General features: G+C 40.9%; 1 protein-coding gene across 2 annotated transcripts in view; it reads left to right on the top strand.

Annotated features, from left to right (window-relative positions):
• Window positions 1-17,640, top strand: part of LOC108701741 — a 36,749-nt gene extending 19,109 nt beyond the window's left edge. The window contains exons 2-10 of one of the 2 annotated variants that reach the window (XM_041576384.1): window positions 7,659-7,927; window positions 8,566-8,751; window positions 9,719-9,873; window positions 10,277-10,601; window positions 11,380-11,610; window positions 12,239-12,405; window positions 12,953-13,280; window positions 15,337-15,567; window positions 16,301-17,640. In XM_041576384.1, the coding sequence (XP_041432318.1) occupies window positions 7,659-7,927; window positions 8,566-8,751; window positions 9,719-9,873; window positions 10,277-10,601; window positions 11,380-11,610; window positions 12,239-12,405; window positions 12,953-13,280; window positions 15,337-15,567; window positions 16,301-17,106 (2,698 nt within the window). In that variant the 3' untranslated portion in view covers window positions 17,107-17,640. Of the gene's footprint in view, window positions 1-7,658; window positions 7,928-8,565; window positions 8,752-9,718; window positions 9,874-10,276; window positions 10,602-11,379; window positions 11,611-12,238; window positions 12,406-12,952; window positions 13,281-15,336; window positions 15,568-16,297 lie in introns of both variants that reach the window. The other variant, XM_041576383.1, reaches the window with a different exon arrangement.
• The last annotated feature ends 2,573 nt before the right edge of the window (window positions 17,641-20,213 follow it).

Below are 20,213 nucleotides of genomic sequence, written 5' to 3'. Positions count from 1 at the left end.
GAGAGAGACTCGTCAAGGAACTGCACAGGCTGACCTTCCTCTGCTGAGGAAGGTAGGTACGACACTGTTCCGAATCCAACAGGACTCCCAAGAACTGTTTCCTCTGAGAAGGAATGAGATCCGATTTCGGGTAATTGATCTTCCAACCCAAGGTCTCTAAGCAAGAAATCGTCCTTTGCAGATGACTGAGAAGTAGATCTTTGGAAGGCGCCTTCAATAGCCAGTCGTCCAGGTAAGGCACAATAGGAATGTTCTGGGTTCTCAGAAAAGCTACTACCACCACCAAAACCTTGGTGAAAATGCGAGGAGATGAAGACAGGCCGAATGGCAGGGCTGCAAACTGATAATGACTTAACTTGTGCTGATCTTTGATGGCGATTCTCAGGAATTGCTGATGTCCCTCCCAAATCGGGATGTGGAGGTAGGCGTCCTGAAGGTCGATCGTCGCCATGAAATCCCCCTCTTTCAGAATTGAGACTGCTGACCTGACACCTTCCATCCTGAAATGAATTTTCTTCATGAAGGTATTTAGGTAATTTAAATTGATAATCATTCGAAACTTGCCTGACCGTTTGGGGACCAAAAAAACTGAAGAATAAACTCCTTTCCTCTCTTCGTCTCGAGGAACAGGAACCAAAACACGGGATTGCAGAAAATCTTGAATTCCCCTGAGGAGACATGTTCTTTTCACAAACTCTCTGGGAACTCTTGTACAAAGAAAACGAGGTCCTGGGCGAGAGGCTAGCTCGAGCCTGTACCCTTCCCGGATAATACTTAGAACCAAAGGATCGCTGGTGATCCTGGTCCACCCGTGAAAAAAATAACGAAGCCTTCCCCCTACTGGTCTGGACAAGTTGGCGTCAGAACTGATCCGTCTTGCGAGATTCTTCTGACCTGTTTCCTTTTGAGTGAGGTTTACCTGACCTACCACGGGTGGGACGAAAAAAAGGCTTCTTCTTATTTCTAGATCCTTTGAATTGGTCTGATGGATGAAAAAACTTTTTCTGTGGAAAAAAACGTCTGTCCTGAGGTAACAACTTCTTCGTCTCACCTAATTTAGCAACCAGAGCCTCCAACTCTTTACCAAAAAGAAAGGGACCCTCAAAGGGCATGGCGCAAAGCTTATTCTTCGATGCCAGGTCTGCTGCCCAATGTTTTAGCCATAGCGCATGCCTGCCTGCTACAGCCAGAGCAGAAGACCTAGCTGCCATTCTAATGGTTTCCACCGAAGCATCGCACAAATAATCTGCAGCAAGCTTGATAATCTCCAACGAAGACTTCATATCCTCTCGGGAGACTCTATCCTCCATATCTTGATCTAATAGACCTAATGACACAAGCTGTAGCTACCCCAGGTCTAAACACTGCTGCAGAGGATTCAAAGAGTTTCTTGAGAGCAGCATCTACCTTCCGATCCATTGGGTCCCTAAAACTGGCTCCATCTTCCACAGGAATAGTCGTCTTTTTTGCCAATCTGGCGACTTCTACATCGACTTTAGGCGGAAGATCCCAAGCTGCCGCTACCTTTTCGTCAAATGGAAATAAAGCTTTCAATTTCCTAGGCAGTACTAATTTCTTTTCAGGCTTCGACCACTCCTTAGAAATTATACTTGAAATCACCTCATGCACCGGAAAAACTCTGGGCGACTTTTTACGACCTAGAAACATCATATCCTTCTTAGAGCGTGGCTTATCTTCATCTTTCAAATCCATCGAGGATCTAACAGCTTTCACGAGATGATCAATATTCTCTACTGAAAATACATAAGCATCCTCTCTGATGTCCTCATCAGACGAATCCACAAATACTTCATGTACATCTGCCGCCTCCACCTGGCTGGCCCCTGAAGTACTTGCTTGAGGCTGAGCTTGAGCATTAACCTTAAAAGTCTCAAGGGTCTGCTGCATATTAACTTTAAACCATGACATGAACTCTGACATAGCCTCGGGCACATCTTGCTGAAAATTTTCCTTCAAACAATCTTGACAAATCCTCTTCGGAAAGTCCGGAGGAAGTCTTAACTTGCATAAAGCACATCTCTTGGATCTTTCCCTTTCTTGGTCTCTACCTTCAGAGCGAGAGGACATGGCTACAAGGAAAAACAAACACTATATAATAACCCCTAAGCAACACACAAACAGTAGAAGTAAGGTTACTTACCAGAACACAGCACCTAAACACAGTAGCTGCAATGCAGGGAGCCACTCCAGCAAGAAAGAGAAAGAAAAAAATTTTTTTTTTTTTTTTTTTTTAAATTGCCGCCGGATGGTCACGTGACCTCCCACAACCCGGAAGCGCACACAGCGCAAAGACGCGCACAAAACTAATACCCCCGCCGCATACAGCAGCACTTGCCTGAAGAACCGACGGAGGGAGGGAAGCAACCTGCGGCTCAGAAGGAGGAGATATCAACACAAACCTCCCTTCTGCCGCACGAACCCCTCCAAACAGTCAAAGACTGACTCCTCTCCCACACGCTGGCAGGAGGAAAAAACGGAGGGAGGGGAACGCACCAGGAACCCACAGCTAGGGGTGAGTGGTAAAGATATGGTTGCTTAGCCCCCCTAGGAATCCTGCTGGACCCCTAATACTCACCTGATCCTCGGAGGACAGGAAACAAGAACACAGGGGATAGCAGGAAGGGGGGGGTGTTTTGTTCTTGTTTCCTGTCCTAGGAGGAGGGGCCATCTCTCTCTCTTGTGGTGCTGCCGAGGACCTGAAGAAAATGAATATTTTCAGCATTTAGATGGCTTTTTTTTCTGGCCTCTGTGCTTCAGTGGCTGCGACAAAATTTCTTTATATTTTCAGCATTTATATGGCATATTTTTTCTGGCCTCTGTGCTGCAGTGGCTGCGACAAAAAAAAAAGAATATTTTCAGCATTTAGATGGCATATTTTTTCTGGCCTCTGTGCTTCAGTGGCTGCGACAAAAAAAATTCATATTTTCAGCATTTATATGGCATATTTTTTCTGGCCTCTGTATTTCAGTGGCTGCGACAAAAAAAACATAATTTTTCAGGAAAGTACACATGCCTAATTTTTCAGGGTTCTGCAACAGTGGCAAAATCGCATCTTTTATGGTCACCGCAGGTGATCAATAAAGTAGACCAAAACTGGGCCCACACTGCAGAATCAGTGTTTTTTGGTTCACTTCACTGTACATTGAATTACCTCTGCCTGAGCGTGCACGTGCGCACAAGCACGGTGACTGCTAAACACACCACTACAGAAATATTGCCACCAACAGGACGAACATCCTGGAGGTGACAAGCAACTAGTAATTAAAAACTATTATTTGCTCACTTGACGGTATCATTCATTAAAGCTCTTTGCGTTTTTTTGCGTTGCAGTAAGCGCCGCGTTTCGTCTTTGCGTGTGAACAGGCTGTAACCTTTACACGACTTGATTGGCATGTAGACGCCGGACGTTTTAAAGCAGTTTATTACACAGGTTTAGGAATGTAGTGTGATTTCTGCCCTTTACAGCACAAAACGCAGCGCTGTGTCAACAATGGATTTTTCAGATACATTTTTGCCCTTGATCCCCCTCTGGCATGCCACTGTCCAGGTCGTTGCACCCTTTAAACAACTTTAAAATCATTTTTCTGGCCAGAAATGTCTTTTTTAGCTTTTAAAATTCGCCTTCCCATTGAAGTCTATGGGGTTCGCGACGTTCGCTACATCCCTGCCCATGACATGCCAGCATAGTACCTGATTATGCCCTGACCACTCCCAGTTACACCCTGACCTCCCCTCACTTCAAATAGACCATGGCCATTGCTCCACCCCAGTGCTGTATAATATGGACTACTTGAAAATTTGTGAAGGTCAGGCATAAATGTGAGGCGTTTCGCCACAGACAGAGAATCTGCTGACCTGCTCTGCTTCTGCTCCTGGTCTACCTGCACCTGGAAGCTTTGTTTCTGCTTAGGTGCAGTGAGTTGTGGTGGAATTTAGCATTCAAAAGCGACATTTTGCATTTTGTGCTGAAATCCTAGGCAACCCCAGGCTGCTGACTGGAATAAAGCAACTTAAAGCAAACAAATCAACTGAAAAGGATAAGTATTTGTTATTAGCTGCTATTTTATATTAAGGTTTATATTTAACTACTGTGGTTTTATTTTTTAATGGTTTTTTTCTGTCTTGGGTGCTGAACAGCAAAGTTTGATGTGCTAGTGAGCTTACAGCAAGTTTGTCACAACCTGCTTTACTTTGCAGTTCTCTTTCCCTCCGTTTGAGGGGGTGGGGTTTGATTAGTTGCACCTGAACAGACTGTATGAATAGAACCCCTGGGACTCCAGTGGAGCTTGCTCTAGTGTTAGCTTCTCTTAAGTGTTTGCTCGTTAAGTGGGGGATCTGTAAGTGGAGTTACAAACATGGGAGTTAAGTGGGGGATCTGTAAGTGGAGTTACAAACATGGGAGTTAAGTGGGGGATCTGTAAGTGGAGTTACAAACATGGGAGTTAAGTGGGGGATCTGTAAGTGGAGTTACAAACATGGGAGTTAAGTGGGGGATCTGTAAGTGGAGTTACAAACACGGGAGTTAAGTGGGGGATCTGTAAGTGGAGTTACAAACATGGGAGTTTCAAACTAAAGGGGGTTCAAACTAGGTCAAAAGTTTGTTCTAAACCCTAATTTTTTTTTTTTTTATTCCTGTTTTGATCTGTAACTGGGATAATGAGTGCTAGAAAGATTGAAGGTCTGACTCAGTGCACAGTCTGCCGTATGTATGCAGATTTGGAACAAGAGATCCATAATACTTACCTCTGTGGTGGTTGTGAGGCTGGAGTTAGAGCACTAGAGAGACAAATTGCAACACTGCGGTCGATTGACAATCTTGAAAGGAGTCTTTTGCTCACTGAGCAGGACCTAGCGGGGTCACATAGTTTGGGGGGAACAGAACAGCAGCAGGATATTGAGGCAGCTAGCTGGGTGACAGTTAGAAAATCTAAGGTGGGCAAAAGGAAAATGGAGGCTGATCCGGAGCTTATACATCGCAACAAATTTGCCAGATTGTATGAAGATGATGGGAGTATGAACTCTGGATTGGCAATTCTAGATGGGGCTGATCTCTCTAACAGCCGGGAGACCAGTTTCTCTAGTAGTGGTGGGGAGGAGAGTAGAGTCAGGCCTAAGCAGATTGTGGTTGTAGGGGACTCAATTATTAGGAAAGTGGATAGGGTAAGTTGTCGTCTGGATCGCTACAACCGAACAGTTTGCTGTCTACCTGGTGCCAGGGTTCGGCATGTGGTTGATCGGATAGACAAATTATTGGGTGGGGCTGGGCACGACCCAGCTGTCTTAGTGCATATCGGTACTAATGGCTAAGAGGTTGGAGGAGTGTTTAAACTAGGCAAGAGGGGGGTGGTGAGATAAAGAATTTTGGGGAAGCTAGTGTAGACGGGGCAGTGGGGTTAGTAAGGGGTCATGGGGGAGGAGTGAGGGGGGCATACAGTTTACCAGCTAAGGAGGTCCCTCTGTTACAAGGAAAACAGAATAATACTAACATAACATATAATTCTCCACTAAGTAATGCAAATTTCAAAAGTAAAAGTAGTAACCTCCGCTGTATGCTGCAAATGCACGGAGTTTGTCAGGTAAAATGAGAGACCTAGAATTAATTGCATGCTCTAAAAGTTATGATATAATTGGTATCACTGAGACCTGGTGGGATGAAACATGTGACTGGATTGGGAATTTAAATGGTTACACCCTTTTTAGGAGGGACAGAGGGATTAGTGGAGTACCGCAGGGCTCTGTACTAGGTCCCTTGCTTTTCAACTTGTTTATTAATGACCTGGAGGTGGGCATTGAAAGTACTGTTTCTATTTTTGCAGATGATACTAAATTGTGCAGAACTATAGGTTCCATGCAGGATGCTGACACTTTGCACAGTGATTTGTCTAAGATGGAAAACTGGGCAGCAAACTGGAAAATGAGGTTCAATGTTGATAAATGCAGGTTATGCACTTTGGCAAAAATAATATAAATGCAAGTTATACACTAAATGGCAGTGTGTTGGGAGTTTCCTTAAATGAGAAGGATCTAGGGGTTTTTGTAGATAACACATTGTCTAATTCTGGACAGTGTCATTCTGTGGCTACTAAAGCAAATAAAGTTCTGTCTTGCATAAAAAAGGGCATTAACTCAAGGGATGAAAACATAATTCTGCCTCTTTATAGGTCCCTGGTGAGGCCTCATCTGGAGTATGGGGGCAGTTTTGGACTCCAGTCCTTAAGAGGGATATACATGAGCTGGAGAGAGTGCAGAGACTAAGTGCAACTAAATTGGTTAGAGGGAGGGAAGAGTTAAATTATGAGGGGAGACTGTCAAGGTTGGGGTTGTTTTCTCTGGAAAAAAGGCGCTTGTGAGGGGACATGATTACACTTTACAAGTACATTAGAGGACATTATAGACAAATGGCAGGGGACCTTTTTACCCATAAAGTGGATCACGTACCAGAGGCCTCCCCTTTAGACTAGAAGAAAAGAACTTTCATTTGAAGCAACGTAGGGGGTTCTTCACAGTCAGGACAGTGAGGTTGTGGAATGCACTGCCGGGTGATGTTGTGATGCTGATTCAGTTAATGACTATAAGAGGGACTTGGATGATTTTTTGGACAGACAGACAAAGGCTATTGTGATACTAAACTCTATAGTTAGTATAGGTATGGGTATATAGAATTTAATTAAAAGTAGGGAGGGGTGTGTGTATGGGGCTGGGTTTTCATTTGGAGGGGTTGAACTTGATGGACTTTGTCTTTTTTCAACCCAATTTAACTATATAACCCAGCTGGTTATGTCACCTTTATAGTAGGAAAGAATGTCTTCCCAGCTTCTAAGGCTTGGGCCAGATAATGTATTACATTGCAAATACTCCCCAGGCAGAAAATCCACTGAACTAGGGGCTGGGAACTAAGGGTAGGCAGAAGAGGCACATGCCTAGGGCACAAAAGGTGGAGGGCACCAGGAACGTACCTCTTCTGCTGCCGTACCCTTGTGTTCCCCCACATTGGCAGCTGTTCACATATCCTTTGTGATTGTTGGTGCTTACAAGTGCTCTTCCATGTATGTGCACACTCGTACATGTGCATGTTCGATCAGATGCATGCACACAAGAGGGGGGAGGTGACATAACCAGCCGGGTTGCCTAGGATTTCAGCAAGAAATGCAATGCAAGTCCATCGCATCTGACTGCGTCCGAGCAGGTAGACCAGGGGCAGAGCATGTCAGCGGATCCTCTATCTGTGGAGAAACGCAGGTGGAGATCTGCCATCATCTGGCCCTGTCCTAACCATTCAGTTATTATATAACCCTAGTCACTTACCCTAGTCACTTGCATAGTTACCCATTGTTTGCACTCTGCACTCTGCCCTGAACTTAGTAACCAACCCCTATGTATGGTTTGATGCAGTGTTTCTGAACCTAGGGCCCCCTGGACTTCAATATTTAGCATCAATATATTCTGGGGAATCTTCAGAGTTCAAATTCAGGAATTACTTGGCTGCTTTAGTTGTGAAACACTGTTCTAAGTCAACGCTAAGAACGGAACAGTGGTTAAACATGTGATACCAAAGCACTAAGCAATTGCTACTATCCAAGCGGATTGTCAGTCATTGCCCTTCTATACTCACCCATGTTTGTTTTTATACCATTCAGCCCAAAACACATTGTGGGAGTCACATCCAGGTGCCCAGTGACTTACCTGAAATGGCTGAAGGACTTGCTGAAAACACTATATTCCGACCTTGTGTTACGAGTGAAATATCTGCCCATCTCCGATGGCAACTCGAGGCAGTGGAATACAGAAGTGAAGGCATGTTCTATTGTGATCCTGTATCATAGCACCAAAGAGGGGAGCATCAACATTACTGGCACCAGAGGGACCACATACAAGAAGGAGCTGATCTACTTGACTCATCATCTAGGTGGGAATCAGCCTACTAATTTAAATCTACTGTACCCTTGCAGTCAATATAATAAATGAGTGAAGCTTAGTAAAGGAAACTGATTTAGCCTCTTCATGGTAGGTGTGTGCCAGAAGGCCCAGGATGTAAAGTTTTGGCACAGGCAATTTACCAAATGTACCCCTTAATCTCTGCTAAGGACACAGAGTGCAATAGGAAACCCTGAGCCATAACCATCAGGCACAAAGCCAGGTCAGGTATTCCACAAGAAGAACACAAGTGCTCCACTTGTGAAATCAAGACCTATGTCTTCTACCGATGCAACACAAAGTCATGCGTTCCACCAAGGGAACAGAGAGTCAGGTGTTCCATCTATGAAACTGGATCTCAGAAATACACATACTCCACTCATGGAACAGAGAGTTAAGTGTGAAGCCCATAGAGCAGAAGGTCAGTCTAAGATGTTCCGTCCAAGGAACAAAGAATCCATGGAATGGCACCACTTACCCATACTTTGTGGCAATTTGTAGTGCTTGTGTGTGATTCAAGGAGTAGGACCTTCCTGGCCTTGTTCCTTCTGAGTCTGTTTGCTTTTCCCAATTTGTTAATAGCCTTATCATAGTAGTGCCCAGCCTTGACCCTATGTTGCTGTGCCACAGGCCAAGAAAAAGTTATGGTAGTGTTGGACGACGTGAAACCAAGCAGTGAAGCTGAAAAGGAGAGAACCCGGAAAAGTCTGAACAGCCTTCAGCAATATTGCGGCATGATTCTCCTTCTTCCCGAAAACAGTAAATATAGTGCATTGCAGAGGGAAGATCAAGATATAAGGAAATTCCTTATGGGAGGTACATTTTATTTTATATACCATAGTATTATTAATAACATATACTTATAAGGTGCCAACATATTCCACAGTGTGGTACAATATTAAAGTGTTTATATCACACACACCATAAACTGATTTATGGACAGATGGACAAAAGCTAATGGCTCAATGGTTGCTGTGAATAATTGGAATAGGGGAAAAGTGGTTCATGTTAAAACATACCCCCTGCTCATATTATTACTCTAAAACTAAAAAAAAAAGCCAAAAAATGTTTCCTTGTTAATGTCATTTATGATGCCCATTGGTGTACCGTAACTGATCCAATTCCCACACTAAAATGTGTGGACAGGCAATAGTGTTTGTTTTCACACATTGGTTGCAATTGCAGAGGGCACAACTCACAATGGGGCAGGAATTTTTGGCATAAAACTTTGCATTATGAGAAAAATATGGTAGTTTTCAGTTGAATATTGCTCTTTGCTGTTGCCCTATGCTACTGGTCCCCAACCAGTGGCTCTGGAGCAACATGTTGCTCAACAACCCCTTTTACTGGATGTTGCTACCAGTGGCCTTAAAGCAGGTACATTTTTGAATTCCTGGCTTGGAGGCACGTTTTCTTTGCATAAAAACCAGGTGTACTGCCAAGCAGAGCCTCCACAGGCTGTCAGTCCACATAGGGGCTACCAAATAGCCAATCACAGATGTTATATGGCACTACCAGGATATTTTTCCTTCTTGTGTTGCTCCCCAACTCTTTTTACCTTTGAATGTGGCTTACAGGTAAATAAAAGATTGGGGACCTCTCACCCTACACACAAAAATGAGGATTTTATTGTCATTCCCTAAAATTTCATCTTAAAACCAGTGCCATAACATGACAGTCTGACATTTTTATGGCCACCACTGAGATCAGGGAACATAAGGATTCATAATGATATAATTCCGGCAGATTCAGTTCAACCTGTCTTTATCTATTCTCCTTGTAGCACATTGTATTAAGAGATCCACCTCTCCACCAACCAGCTCTAGGTCTGCAAAGAACTTACATCAAACATATCAGCCAAACCCTAAGCCTGGAAGAAACATGGCACATCAATCAGATATTAGATCCAGCTTTAAGACCAGAGAGCACTTACACCAAGTAGGTTCTTCTAAACTTTTTTGATGGGTGATTTAAATATAATGGACGGTAAGAAGGTCACTAAACCTAACATGCAAGTTAGCCTAGAATAAATATTCTTAAAAGGTTACCTATATTTACGTATGACATAGACAGTGGGGTATTTTGCAAAAACATGCAAATCATTTATTGTAACTTCAAGATCTTGATAACACAGGCTTTCTGCATGTTTTTGGACACACCAGAGTGACCATTTCATTCAAAAATCATCAAAAAATCAGCAGCACTAAATAATGACGGGAATAGTGTGATGGAAAGATGACAGTATCCCTTTAATACTAACTATTATACCATAATACTATTTTATAGAGGATTGGGCATGTTTATGGCAAAACACTAATTATTTTCTATTTTTATTTCTCAGTCGTCTAATTACAATCACAATCTAGGGCCAAGGCTAAATCAGCCCTTGGCTCGGACCAAATTCCATAAAGTCGGCATTTTCTCTCGAGCTGCAGGGAGTCATTACCAGTGGCTGATGAATCAACTGAAAGCAGCTTTTGTGAATGACATGGCAGTAAGCTTCCATTCTGTGCCCATTTCTAATAATTATTCGGACTTTACTTCGGAGCTGACTAAATGCACCTTCGCCATTCTGTACCACACTTGGAATTCTGGGCGCTTGAATGTCACTGATGTGCCTGACTCACTGTACGACAGAGAGCTGAAGGATTTATCTCTGTACCTAGGTATACACATATTAAAGGCCTTTGTACTCAGTACAGGGGAATATTCATGCTGACATAGTTTCTATGAAATCTCACTATAAGCCTATGAGCTAAATTAGCTAAAAACCCACCAATATTCATTGTGTAGGCTCCCCAGCTTTGATTACTGAGAAACAGAATGAGCGCTGGAATCCAGTCTAGTCCTGGCTTCCAATGGGTATGCTCCTCATTGGCAGTCAGTGCCAGGGAACCTGCTTAGATATGGAGGCCACCAACCCTGATGTGTTACTGGACTTTCTATGGACAGATATGGGACAAGGTCCAGCATATTAGAAAGAACTTGGCATTGTTGGGTAAAGGACACAGGGGGGCACTTTTAAAAAATCGATATGGGCTGGTTTATTTCCCTTTTAAGAAAGAGGCTCTCCCAAAAACAATAAAATATCTTATCTGAAACTTTCTGTTGAAGATGCAGCTAATTTCATCTTGTCATGCCCATTGTCAATAGGCCACAACCCAGCAGTTATAGCACAGCAATTAAGCAATGGTCTTTGGCCAACCTGCCAGAGAGACAATGACAGTTTAGGTTAATATAAAACGTCAGTGTAGTTCTATGAACATATGAGGAAGGGAGAAAAAAATATAACAGTAAGTAAATATATTTTCACCTCTATAAGGACAGGGTAATATATAATTGAAAGGAATAACAGACTGTTCTTGCCATGGATCTTTACGTATGTTGCTCATGTAACATTCACAATTTTCTTTGAACTTTCTGCTCTGTTTTGTGGGACTTTAGGAAAGAATAATGTCCTTGTGGTACTTGATGATCTGACGGACAGTGGTTTAGAAGAGAAGAAGAAGATCCTTCAAAACCAGCCCAGCATTAATAGACTGGCACAGGAGCTGTTCCTCTTCAGTGAGAAAGATAAAAAGTCCAAAGGGGGCAGTTACTATTCTGCTAGTACGTCAGAATCACAGAATCTAAAGATAAAGTTGCAGAAAATCATAAACGTTATAAAAGACAATGGTGAGTACTTATGAATGAGAGCATTATGTAGACATATAAATGACATTAGTGAGTACATATATAAGTACATATATAAGTGAGAAGTTATGAAAAGATGAATCGTATGAAAGGTTGAGCAGAAGACATCTCAATCACAGTTTGTTTTGAGGAAGTCAGTTGTTATGTCCATCTATTTTGCCTCCTGTACCTATTTGTTGAAGATCTGTTAGCTCATTTACTAAAGGAGCAAGAAGCAAATGCAACATTTTGTGTCCAGCTTTGTCTGGTATCTGGCAGGGGAGTAACTACTTGGGGTGCAATTGCTCCCAGGCCCGCACCCACTTGAGGCCAACCGGAGTCACAATAAGCCATATAGTGGGAGGCAGGACAGAGGGAAATTGCAAGTTGGGAGTGCACTTATACAGAATTTTATGTTTGTGTGGGGGTAGGAGGATATGTGACTAGTTATACCATTGGAATCTGGTTTCCCCTTTATAAAGACCAAGAGAGCAAGTTTCGAATTATTTGGTTGTCTTGCCCCCTAGTGCTGAATTATCTTCCTCACATCCAAGCTCACTAGTTGAGCCTCCCCAATAAAAGATCACTTTCTGGTGCACTCTCTGTTTGTTTAACTCTATTCTCTTCATAGAACCAAAGTCTCCTGGATTTGCAGCTATGAAAGAAGGATTGAAACAAAGAGAAATTCAGAGACCCACCTCGCGGCCTCCCCAAGCAAATACATCCGGGAGTCCGACCAACTTACGTCAAGGACATCAGTCAGAGAGTCAACCAAGCTATAAACCTGGAAAGTACTCGGTATACACATCAGATATTGCTTCCAACTCTTCCCCTAATGAGATCCCATGCCAAATATGTTCTTAGTTCTCTTAATTTTGTATACTGTAAATATACAGCCTTAAAACTAACATTTGGTATAATGTAAGTACTGGTTTACTATTACAATTTGCAAGGGGAATATTTTTTTTCCTATAGAAAAGAGCAAAGAACAAGGAACAAGAGGCCGTCAATTTAGACTTGAGAAACTGGACTTAGACTTAATGCAGCAAAATGGATCTACACGATTAGGCTGGGGCAGATTCTATTAATGCCTTTAATAGTGGTTGTCTACTTAGACAGGTGTTAACTCTAGGGCTATAGTAACCTAGTAACCTTTTTTTAAGTAATTGTGTGTGTGTGTGTTTAGGGGCCCATTTGTATACAAAGTGCATGTAAAATTATACATTGTTTCTTAAAGTCTGTGTTAACAATTATTGGACATGTAGCAGATTGGGAATGTTATGGGAAATTTTGTGGAAAATATATTAATTTATTTAATTGGTTTCCTTTTTTTTGTATATCTCAGTCATCTGATCATGTGCCTCACAGTCACAGGCCTTGGCAAAAGCCTCCTTCACCTCCAACAAGATTCCATAAAGTCGGCATTTTCTCACGGGCTGCAGGGAGTCATTATCAGTGGCTGGTGAACCAACTTAAAACCATCTTCGTGAATGACATAGCGGTTACCTTCCATTCTGCGCCCATTTCCAATAAATATTTCGACTTCTCTACAGAGCTGACTAAATGCACCTTCGCCATTCTGTACCACACATTGAATTCTGGGCGCTTGAACGTCACTGATGTATCTGACTCACTGTACGACAGAGAACTGGCGGATTTATCTCTGCACCTAGGTATGTAAGAAAATAAATAGAATATATCATAGAGGACAAAAACAGATGTTTCAAAGCAGAACTATTGTTTAGGAAAGTAGCAGGTGAGAAATATTCTTGGCTGCCGTTTGGACAACCTAAGTGATCTGTATGTCTAAAGATGCCCCGGTAGCTCCCCATCTTCTCTTCTGCTGATTCACTGCACATGCTCTGTGCTGCTGTCAATTACTGAGCTTAGGGACTGTCATGTATATGTGTGTATATATATATATATATATATATATATATATATATATATATATATATATATATATATATATATATATATATATATATATATATATATATATTAATAAATAGAAACTATATAAATATATGAAATAAACTTGATCAAGTGTTTCCCTCGAGCATTCATTTTCAGGCATATTAAATCTCAAAATTTAAAAAAAAAACTCAAATTATTAAATAGCTTGGAATTTCTACTGATAAATTTCAAAAATTTGACATTAGAAAACTCCAATTCAGAAATTTACAAATTTGACATTCATTGCCAGAATTTTCTTCATTTGAAACAAAGCCCAAACCTTTTTACAGTAGCAGGTAAAACCTATTTGTATGAATGGCTAGTTGAGCCTCTGCTTTTTGGCCCAGTAGTTTAAAGGTATCCATATCCAAGCAACATCTACAGATTCTCGAAAATTCCCATGTAGTAAGTCTTTCATTGATGCAGTAGGGAATTATTTGTAGTCTTGTCTTCCTGTTTTTATGAGAATGTAATTTTTCTTGTTTCCTTGTTCGTTCACCTTAACGGTTAAGCCTAGGAATCAAATAAAATCACTATAAGAGTGTGTAGGGATGGGTAAAATAGCCACCCCTAGTATTATTGTCAGGCAGTCCCTCCATGTTATGGACACCTAATTGGGTCCTAAAATACAGTTGGGAGGGGTACTGTTGACTCTTGTTATTTCTCACAGTGACCAGCAGATGGCACTGTGCTAGAGTATAAAAGTCTCTGAAGCCATACTTTCAGGGTCCATCTTGTGCTGGCTCTAGCCTGTGCAGGAGGCAGAGCTCGAGTGGAACCTAGACAGGTCAGGTCTAGTAAGAACAGGCTACTCACCTTTATAGATCACTCTAGGAGTGATAGTCAGTCAGATTATTTAGTTGAGCAGCTTGAGGCTCCTACGAGGATTGTAGTGGGATTAAGATCCCAGGGTACTCATTGCCCAGAAGTAGGGACTAAGTGTACAGACCTAGGGTAGAAAGATTCCCCTCAGGTTCCACTTAGGGAAAAGGCTGAAAGCTGGGTGTACCTCCTCAAAGCTGCATGTATTGTTCCTATCTCTGAGGAGAATCATACTGACCAAAGGTGTAGTGAGTATTGTCTATGCACAATGTACTGTATGAACCTGCAATGTTCTGATCTATGTACACTCCACTGAAGATTGTATACTGTGCTCAATAAATCTGTTATTTGGTTAAGTTGCAAGAACCACTGGGGCCCAATTCTTTGCACCCTGATTACAGTTACAGTTGCACTACACCCTGCTTCCACATCGCTGCGAAGGCTCACTCCCTAAGGTTTTAAGGTCTCATCCGGAGCATATGTACTAGGAGTGAAGCTTATAGTAGAGTAAGGTGCACTCAATTTATTATAGCGCTACAAGTGTATTTTAAATTTAATGAATATTCATTTAATGCAAAACTGCAATCGTTTTTACTTACATCCTACTTAAACCAATAATATATTTTTTATACTTTGTGTGTACAAATCACTAAAGATAACTTGTACCTCCCAATGTTCAATGTATACAGTAATTTTCTTCAATTCTCTTCCTGTTGAATTGAGTCTAATACAGAGGAATACTCATACTGGCATATTTTTAAGGTGTCTCTCTACCCTCTAAACTTTCTACTACCTCATAATAAGGTATTTCTTATTTGGATATTTTTTATGAGAAATATGAGGGGAAAGAGGAAATGTATTATTCTCCTCTATATATTTATTTAGAAAATACAGTGTTGTATGGCCTTGAAATGTATAAGAAATAATGAATCCTGCTTTGTGGAACTTTAGGAAAAAATAATGTTATTGTGATACTTGATGATCTGATGGACAGTAGTCCAGCAGAGAAGAAAAAGATCCTGCAGAACCAACCTAGTATTAAAAGACTGGCGCATGAGCTGTTCCTCTTCAGTGAGAAAGAAAAAGGTTCCAGCCGGGGCAGTTACACTTTTGATAATACGTTGGAATCCACGACTTTAAGGTTGAAACTGGAGCAAATCATGCAAATTATTAACGATAACAGTAAGTATATTCATAAAATGAATTGAAGGAAAATAAGGTCCACTTTAAAGGGATTTTTTGTAGTTATAAAAATTTTCGAATAGGTTACATTTTTTTATTTTTAAAATATTTTTTAAAACTTGTTTTCTTAAAATTTACAGTATATAGTATTTGCTAAAGTATTCATTACTAAAACTTAAAATTCATGTTTACAAAAGTTACAATCTTCTCAAATCAACTGAAAAACAAAGTTAAACTTATGGCCAAAAGTTACTAGCTAGCTAAGAAATAACTAATTTTGATGCCCCAAAAAATGGTTTTGAGCACAGAATTCATTTGTATTGAAAATGTTTTCGAACTGAGAAATATTTTTTTTTTTGTTCATAGAGTTAGCTTGATTTTATGTCATTAGGTGTAGTGAAAAAAACATAGACAGACGTGGCATTTTTCCAAGGGGGAATTTAGTCTTATTACTGAGCTTTTAATAATAAAAAAAATGATAGGCCTACTTATCCTATGTACAGCATGAAACATGGTGTAGGGTTAAGCAATTGTTAAACGTTTTCAAAAATTTTTTGTTGTTTTTATAAACTGGGTTTTTAGTGTGATCTCTTATTCATTTATTTTTGCTGTGGCCATAAACATTACATTCTATGTTCTCAAAGTAAATATTGACAACATGCAAGTAATTTTTAGTTTATTAAATGTAATTGAAAAATAATTGTAAGAACAATTTAATTTTTTTCTCAAGCAGGGAAGGCAGCATCAAAGATAATGGATCACAGACAAAATGATTTATTTGAAACTGAATATAAGAGTCAGTTTACTGCGACCCAACAAAAGGACGATCTTGAAGCTTCTCTTAGTCCATCAAAGAGTGACAAGGGAAAACCAACTTTGGATAGGGGTTCTAGCACATGGGAGACAAAGGTGAACATTTCTTATGATGATGTTACTGATATAGCATCCAAAATAGAATTAGATAATTCCCATAACAAAGGCCCAACTCTAACTAGAAGTGAGGAACACGTGAAAAAGATGTACAAAGACTCTGGAATCACAGGTGCTCCTACAATCTCAAGGGCCAGGACTCCACAAAGTTCTTTTTTAAGAAGCCATATGGACACATTTGGCACTTTACCATCCAAAACACCACCTTCAGCTTCATACGCCAAGAGTTCCAAAGCAACTGATCATGATCAAGAGAGACCTTTGTCATCTTTGTCTACAAAGAATCATGACTCCTTGCTCAAAACTGAAGGGTCATCATCTCCACGTTTACTCAGTCAAATGCAAAGCACCCACTTTGTGAATCTAATGGACAATATGTTCCAACAACAACGTGATTTGATTTTATATCATTGTAAGTCACAGCTGCTGATGAATGAGAAGATCATAAAGGCTTGGCATGATAGCCTTCAATACATGAAAGACATGGAGAACAAACTATCTGAATATCAGCACATCATCCATAAACAGGACCTGACAATATGTAAACAGGAAAATATGATACGACAGCTGAGGGACACCCACCCAGTATATCGACAGAATTATAAATAAAACCACATAAGGGCTGAGATTATAGTCGTGGTTTCGATTTAGCATCTCAAACTGAGAAGATACACCTCGATGTAGATACTCAGTTACTTAACCATTTTCAGTCTCCGGCATGGATCATTCCGAATTACTAACATGAAACAGGAGTGCTGCTTTCTCTAAGCCACTGATATTTCTGTTGAAGAAAGAATTCTTTGGAAAGTACCATCAAATTCTGATGTAACTGAATTATAAGAGTATCTCTATTTAATGATAATTCTTATTTCTTACTGGTTGTATATACCGTATTCCAAGGATAACAAGATGGTAGGCTGTGACTCTTCAGTTACATTAGACTTTTTACAATTAAATGATATAATGCTACAGAAAAATATATACCTATATAGACTATGCATGCAACAGTCTGTTTTGTTAGATTAAAAAGAAATGTACTGTAAAAAGATAGAGCTATATTTAGATTTTTTTAATTTTAAGGTTGGTTATAAGACCTAGAAACTCTGAGCACCGCTGCCATTAAATTATTCTTTAAACAATTTACTCAATGGTTTACTCCTTGGTGCAGGAACTGTAGTTCTCCTTGGTGTTGTGTTGTGTTGGTCGCCCGGAAATCAATATGCAACCAATGTTCTCAATGAGGAGCCACTCTGTATACTGATCAGTTCCAGATTTTTGGGGCTTTGATGGGAGGTGTTGGCAAGGAGCCACCGATCGATCACAGGATTGATAAATTGGTCAATTGGAAAGGATCTTCCACAAAAAACAAAACTCAAAATCTTTCCATTCCGTAAGTAAATGTATCAACAAAAGGAAGCACTGGCACTTCACTCATTATTATGATTATAATATTGAATTATGTAGTGCTTACACATTCATACTAGTTCATTATGGGGTGGTATCACATACACACTTTGATTTATTCACTCACCCCTCCTGTGTCTCATGTGTGGGGAAGAAGTAGGTTTTCCAAACTAACAGTCTAAAAATGACCTCTTTTAGGGAGAGTGTTAAATGCTGGTTGGAGCAGCTGGTTTTTGCAGAAATAAGATGGGACCCAGCAATATTTGCCCTGAAAGAGAAAGAGCCAAGCTGAAGAACTCAGATCAGCAAGTTGTAAATCATATTCTACATACAGTTGCTGATAGGGAGGCACCAGTTCCTCCAACAAAAAGCAAAAAAAATGAAAATTTCACATTTGTAGAATGGATCACCTTATGACTTGGGCCGACATTAGGAATCATGGAGATCTATGCTATGAAGTTAGCAGGACCATTCGTCCTAAGAGGACTTCTGTTATTAATCCATTTGTCACCTGGGCCCCTGGGTAGCCCTGCCAACATGTAGAATGGGGCTCTAATGAAAGATAAAATGGATGCATGATCCTGCTCCACACTAGTCAGGGGCAACAAACCCAGCCCACAAGCCACCCACATCCATCCCCTAACATGTTCCACCTTCTTCTCAACCCGTAAATCACACTTTTTTATCTTTTGGGGTCCCCTGCCATGGACCCCCTAATTGCAGTACCCCACTGATGGCTGTCCTGCTTTATGGTATTTAAACTGGATATGCTTGAAAGTTTTAATAAAGTTTTAAATATCAACAACATTCTAGAATTAGACCAGGGGCCCACTCTTAGTATCATTCTTCCTCTGCTCACTCAGCCTCTATTCTCCTAGTCTCTTTTCTTTACATACTATAATCTATTATTCCATCTATTTGGCCTCTTTGTTCTCATAGAAATAGGGACTGGCCATGAAATAGGCCAAATGTTTAGCAGCATGAGGGCCACTGATACCTGGGCCCACCGGGACTTTTCCTGGTGTCCCGGTGGGCCGGTCCAACACTGCACCATAGCCATTGCTCCAGATGCCAGTACTTTGCACTTTTGCAATAAATGGCACCATTTTGTGTTAGGGGAAAAATAAATGATCCCCTTTGTTGTTCGTTATTGGCTTAATGAGTAGTGATGGACGAATAAATTCGGCTGGCGCAAATTCGCTGTGAATTTCCAAATTTCATTGGCGCCTAATAGATTCCCGAAAACTTGTCAGCGTCAAAGTTTTTGGACGCGCGTCCCAAAAGTCATTTGCGTCAAAATCACAGCGCGTCAACACTATTCGGACACCCATTCACTTTAACGCCGGCGTCAATTTTCGTGTTTCACAAATTTTTTGCGCATTTTCACTAATTTTTCAGCGTTTCACGAATTTCGTGGGAAATTTGCAAATTTTACGGTGAAGCTAAATGGGAGAAATTTGCCGATCACTATTAATGAATACACAAAGGGTCTCATTTAACAACATGATTTGCTAGATTACACTAGTACAGTTGCCAATAGCAACCAGTCAGTACAGGTCTATTACAGGTATGGGACCTCTTATCAAGAACACTCGAGACCTGGGGTTTTCTGGAAAACAGATCTTTCTTTAATTTTGGATCTTCATACGTTAAGTCCACTAGAAAATCATGTAAACATTAAATAGGCTGGTTTTGCCTCCAATAAGGATTAATTATATCTTAGTTGGGATCAAATACAAGCTACTGTTTTGTTATTACACAGAAAAAGGAAATTATTTTTAAACTGTAACAGGGTTTTTGGGGCTATTTAAGCACAAACGGGTTAATGTCCAGCTATAGGCATAGGGAATGTGGTTCATTGGACTCTAACACACCAGGATGGGCCTTTGCTATGTGGAAGTAGTGAAGTAAGGGTGTAGTGCAACTACAACTCCCATAGGCTGCTGTGCATGAAAAACAAAATACAAGGGCACCAGGAGGTTCTTGCAACAAAAATAGAACAGTTTATTTGTCATTGGAACTCCCTGAGGTGATAGCGTAACACCAGGATAGATACACCCTCATGATCTCAGAACAATGACCTGGATCCCACACGTTGGATCAGGGAACTTACTAGCCCTAATTCCCTATTAGTCTGTGTCCCTATACTGCAGTCCAGTCTTGCCTGAGGGGAGAGCTACCTCCTTGTTATCCCTCCTAGTTGGAGCCAAGCTGCTCTTGCTACTTAACCTGCCTGTCTTACTCTCCTAGAGAGTCTATAACAGATAGTAATCCTGCCACTAACTAGTCTCGTTCACGGGGTCCCTGCTCCC

This window comes from Xenopus laevis, chromosome 9_10L, assembly GCF_017654675.1.
Source record: "Xenopus laevis strain J_2021 chromosome 9_10L, Xenopus_laevis_v10.1, whole genome shotgun sequence".
NCBI lineage: Eukaryota > Metazoa > Chordata > Amphibia > Anura > Pipidae > Xenopus > Xenopus laevis.
The sequence above is the reverse complement of the archived record's forward strand: the minus strand, read 5'-3'. Positions and strand labels throughout refer to the sequence as shown.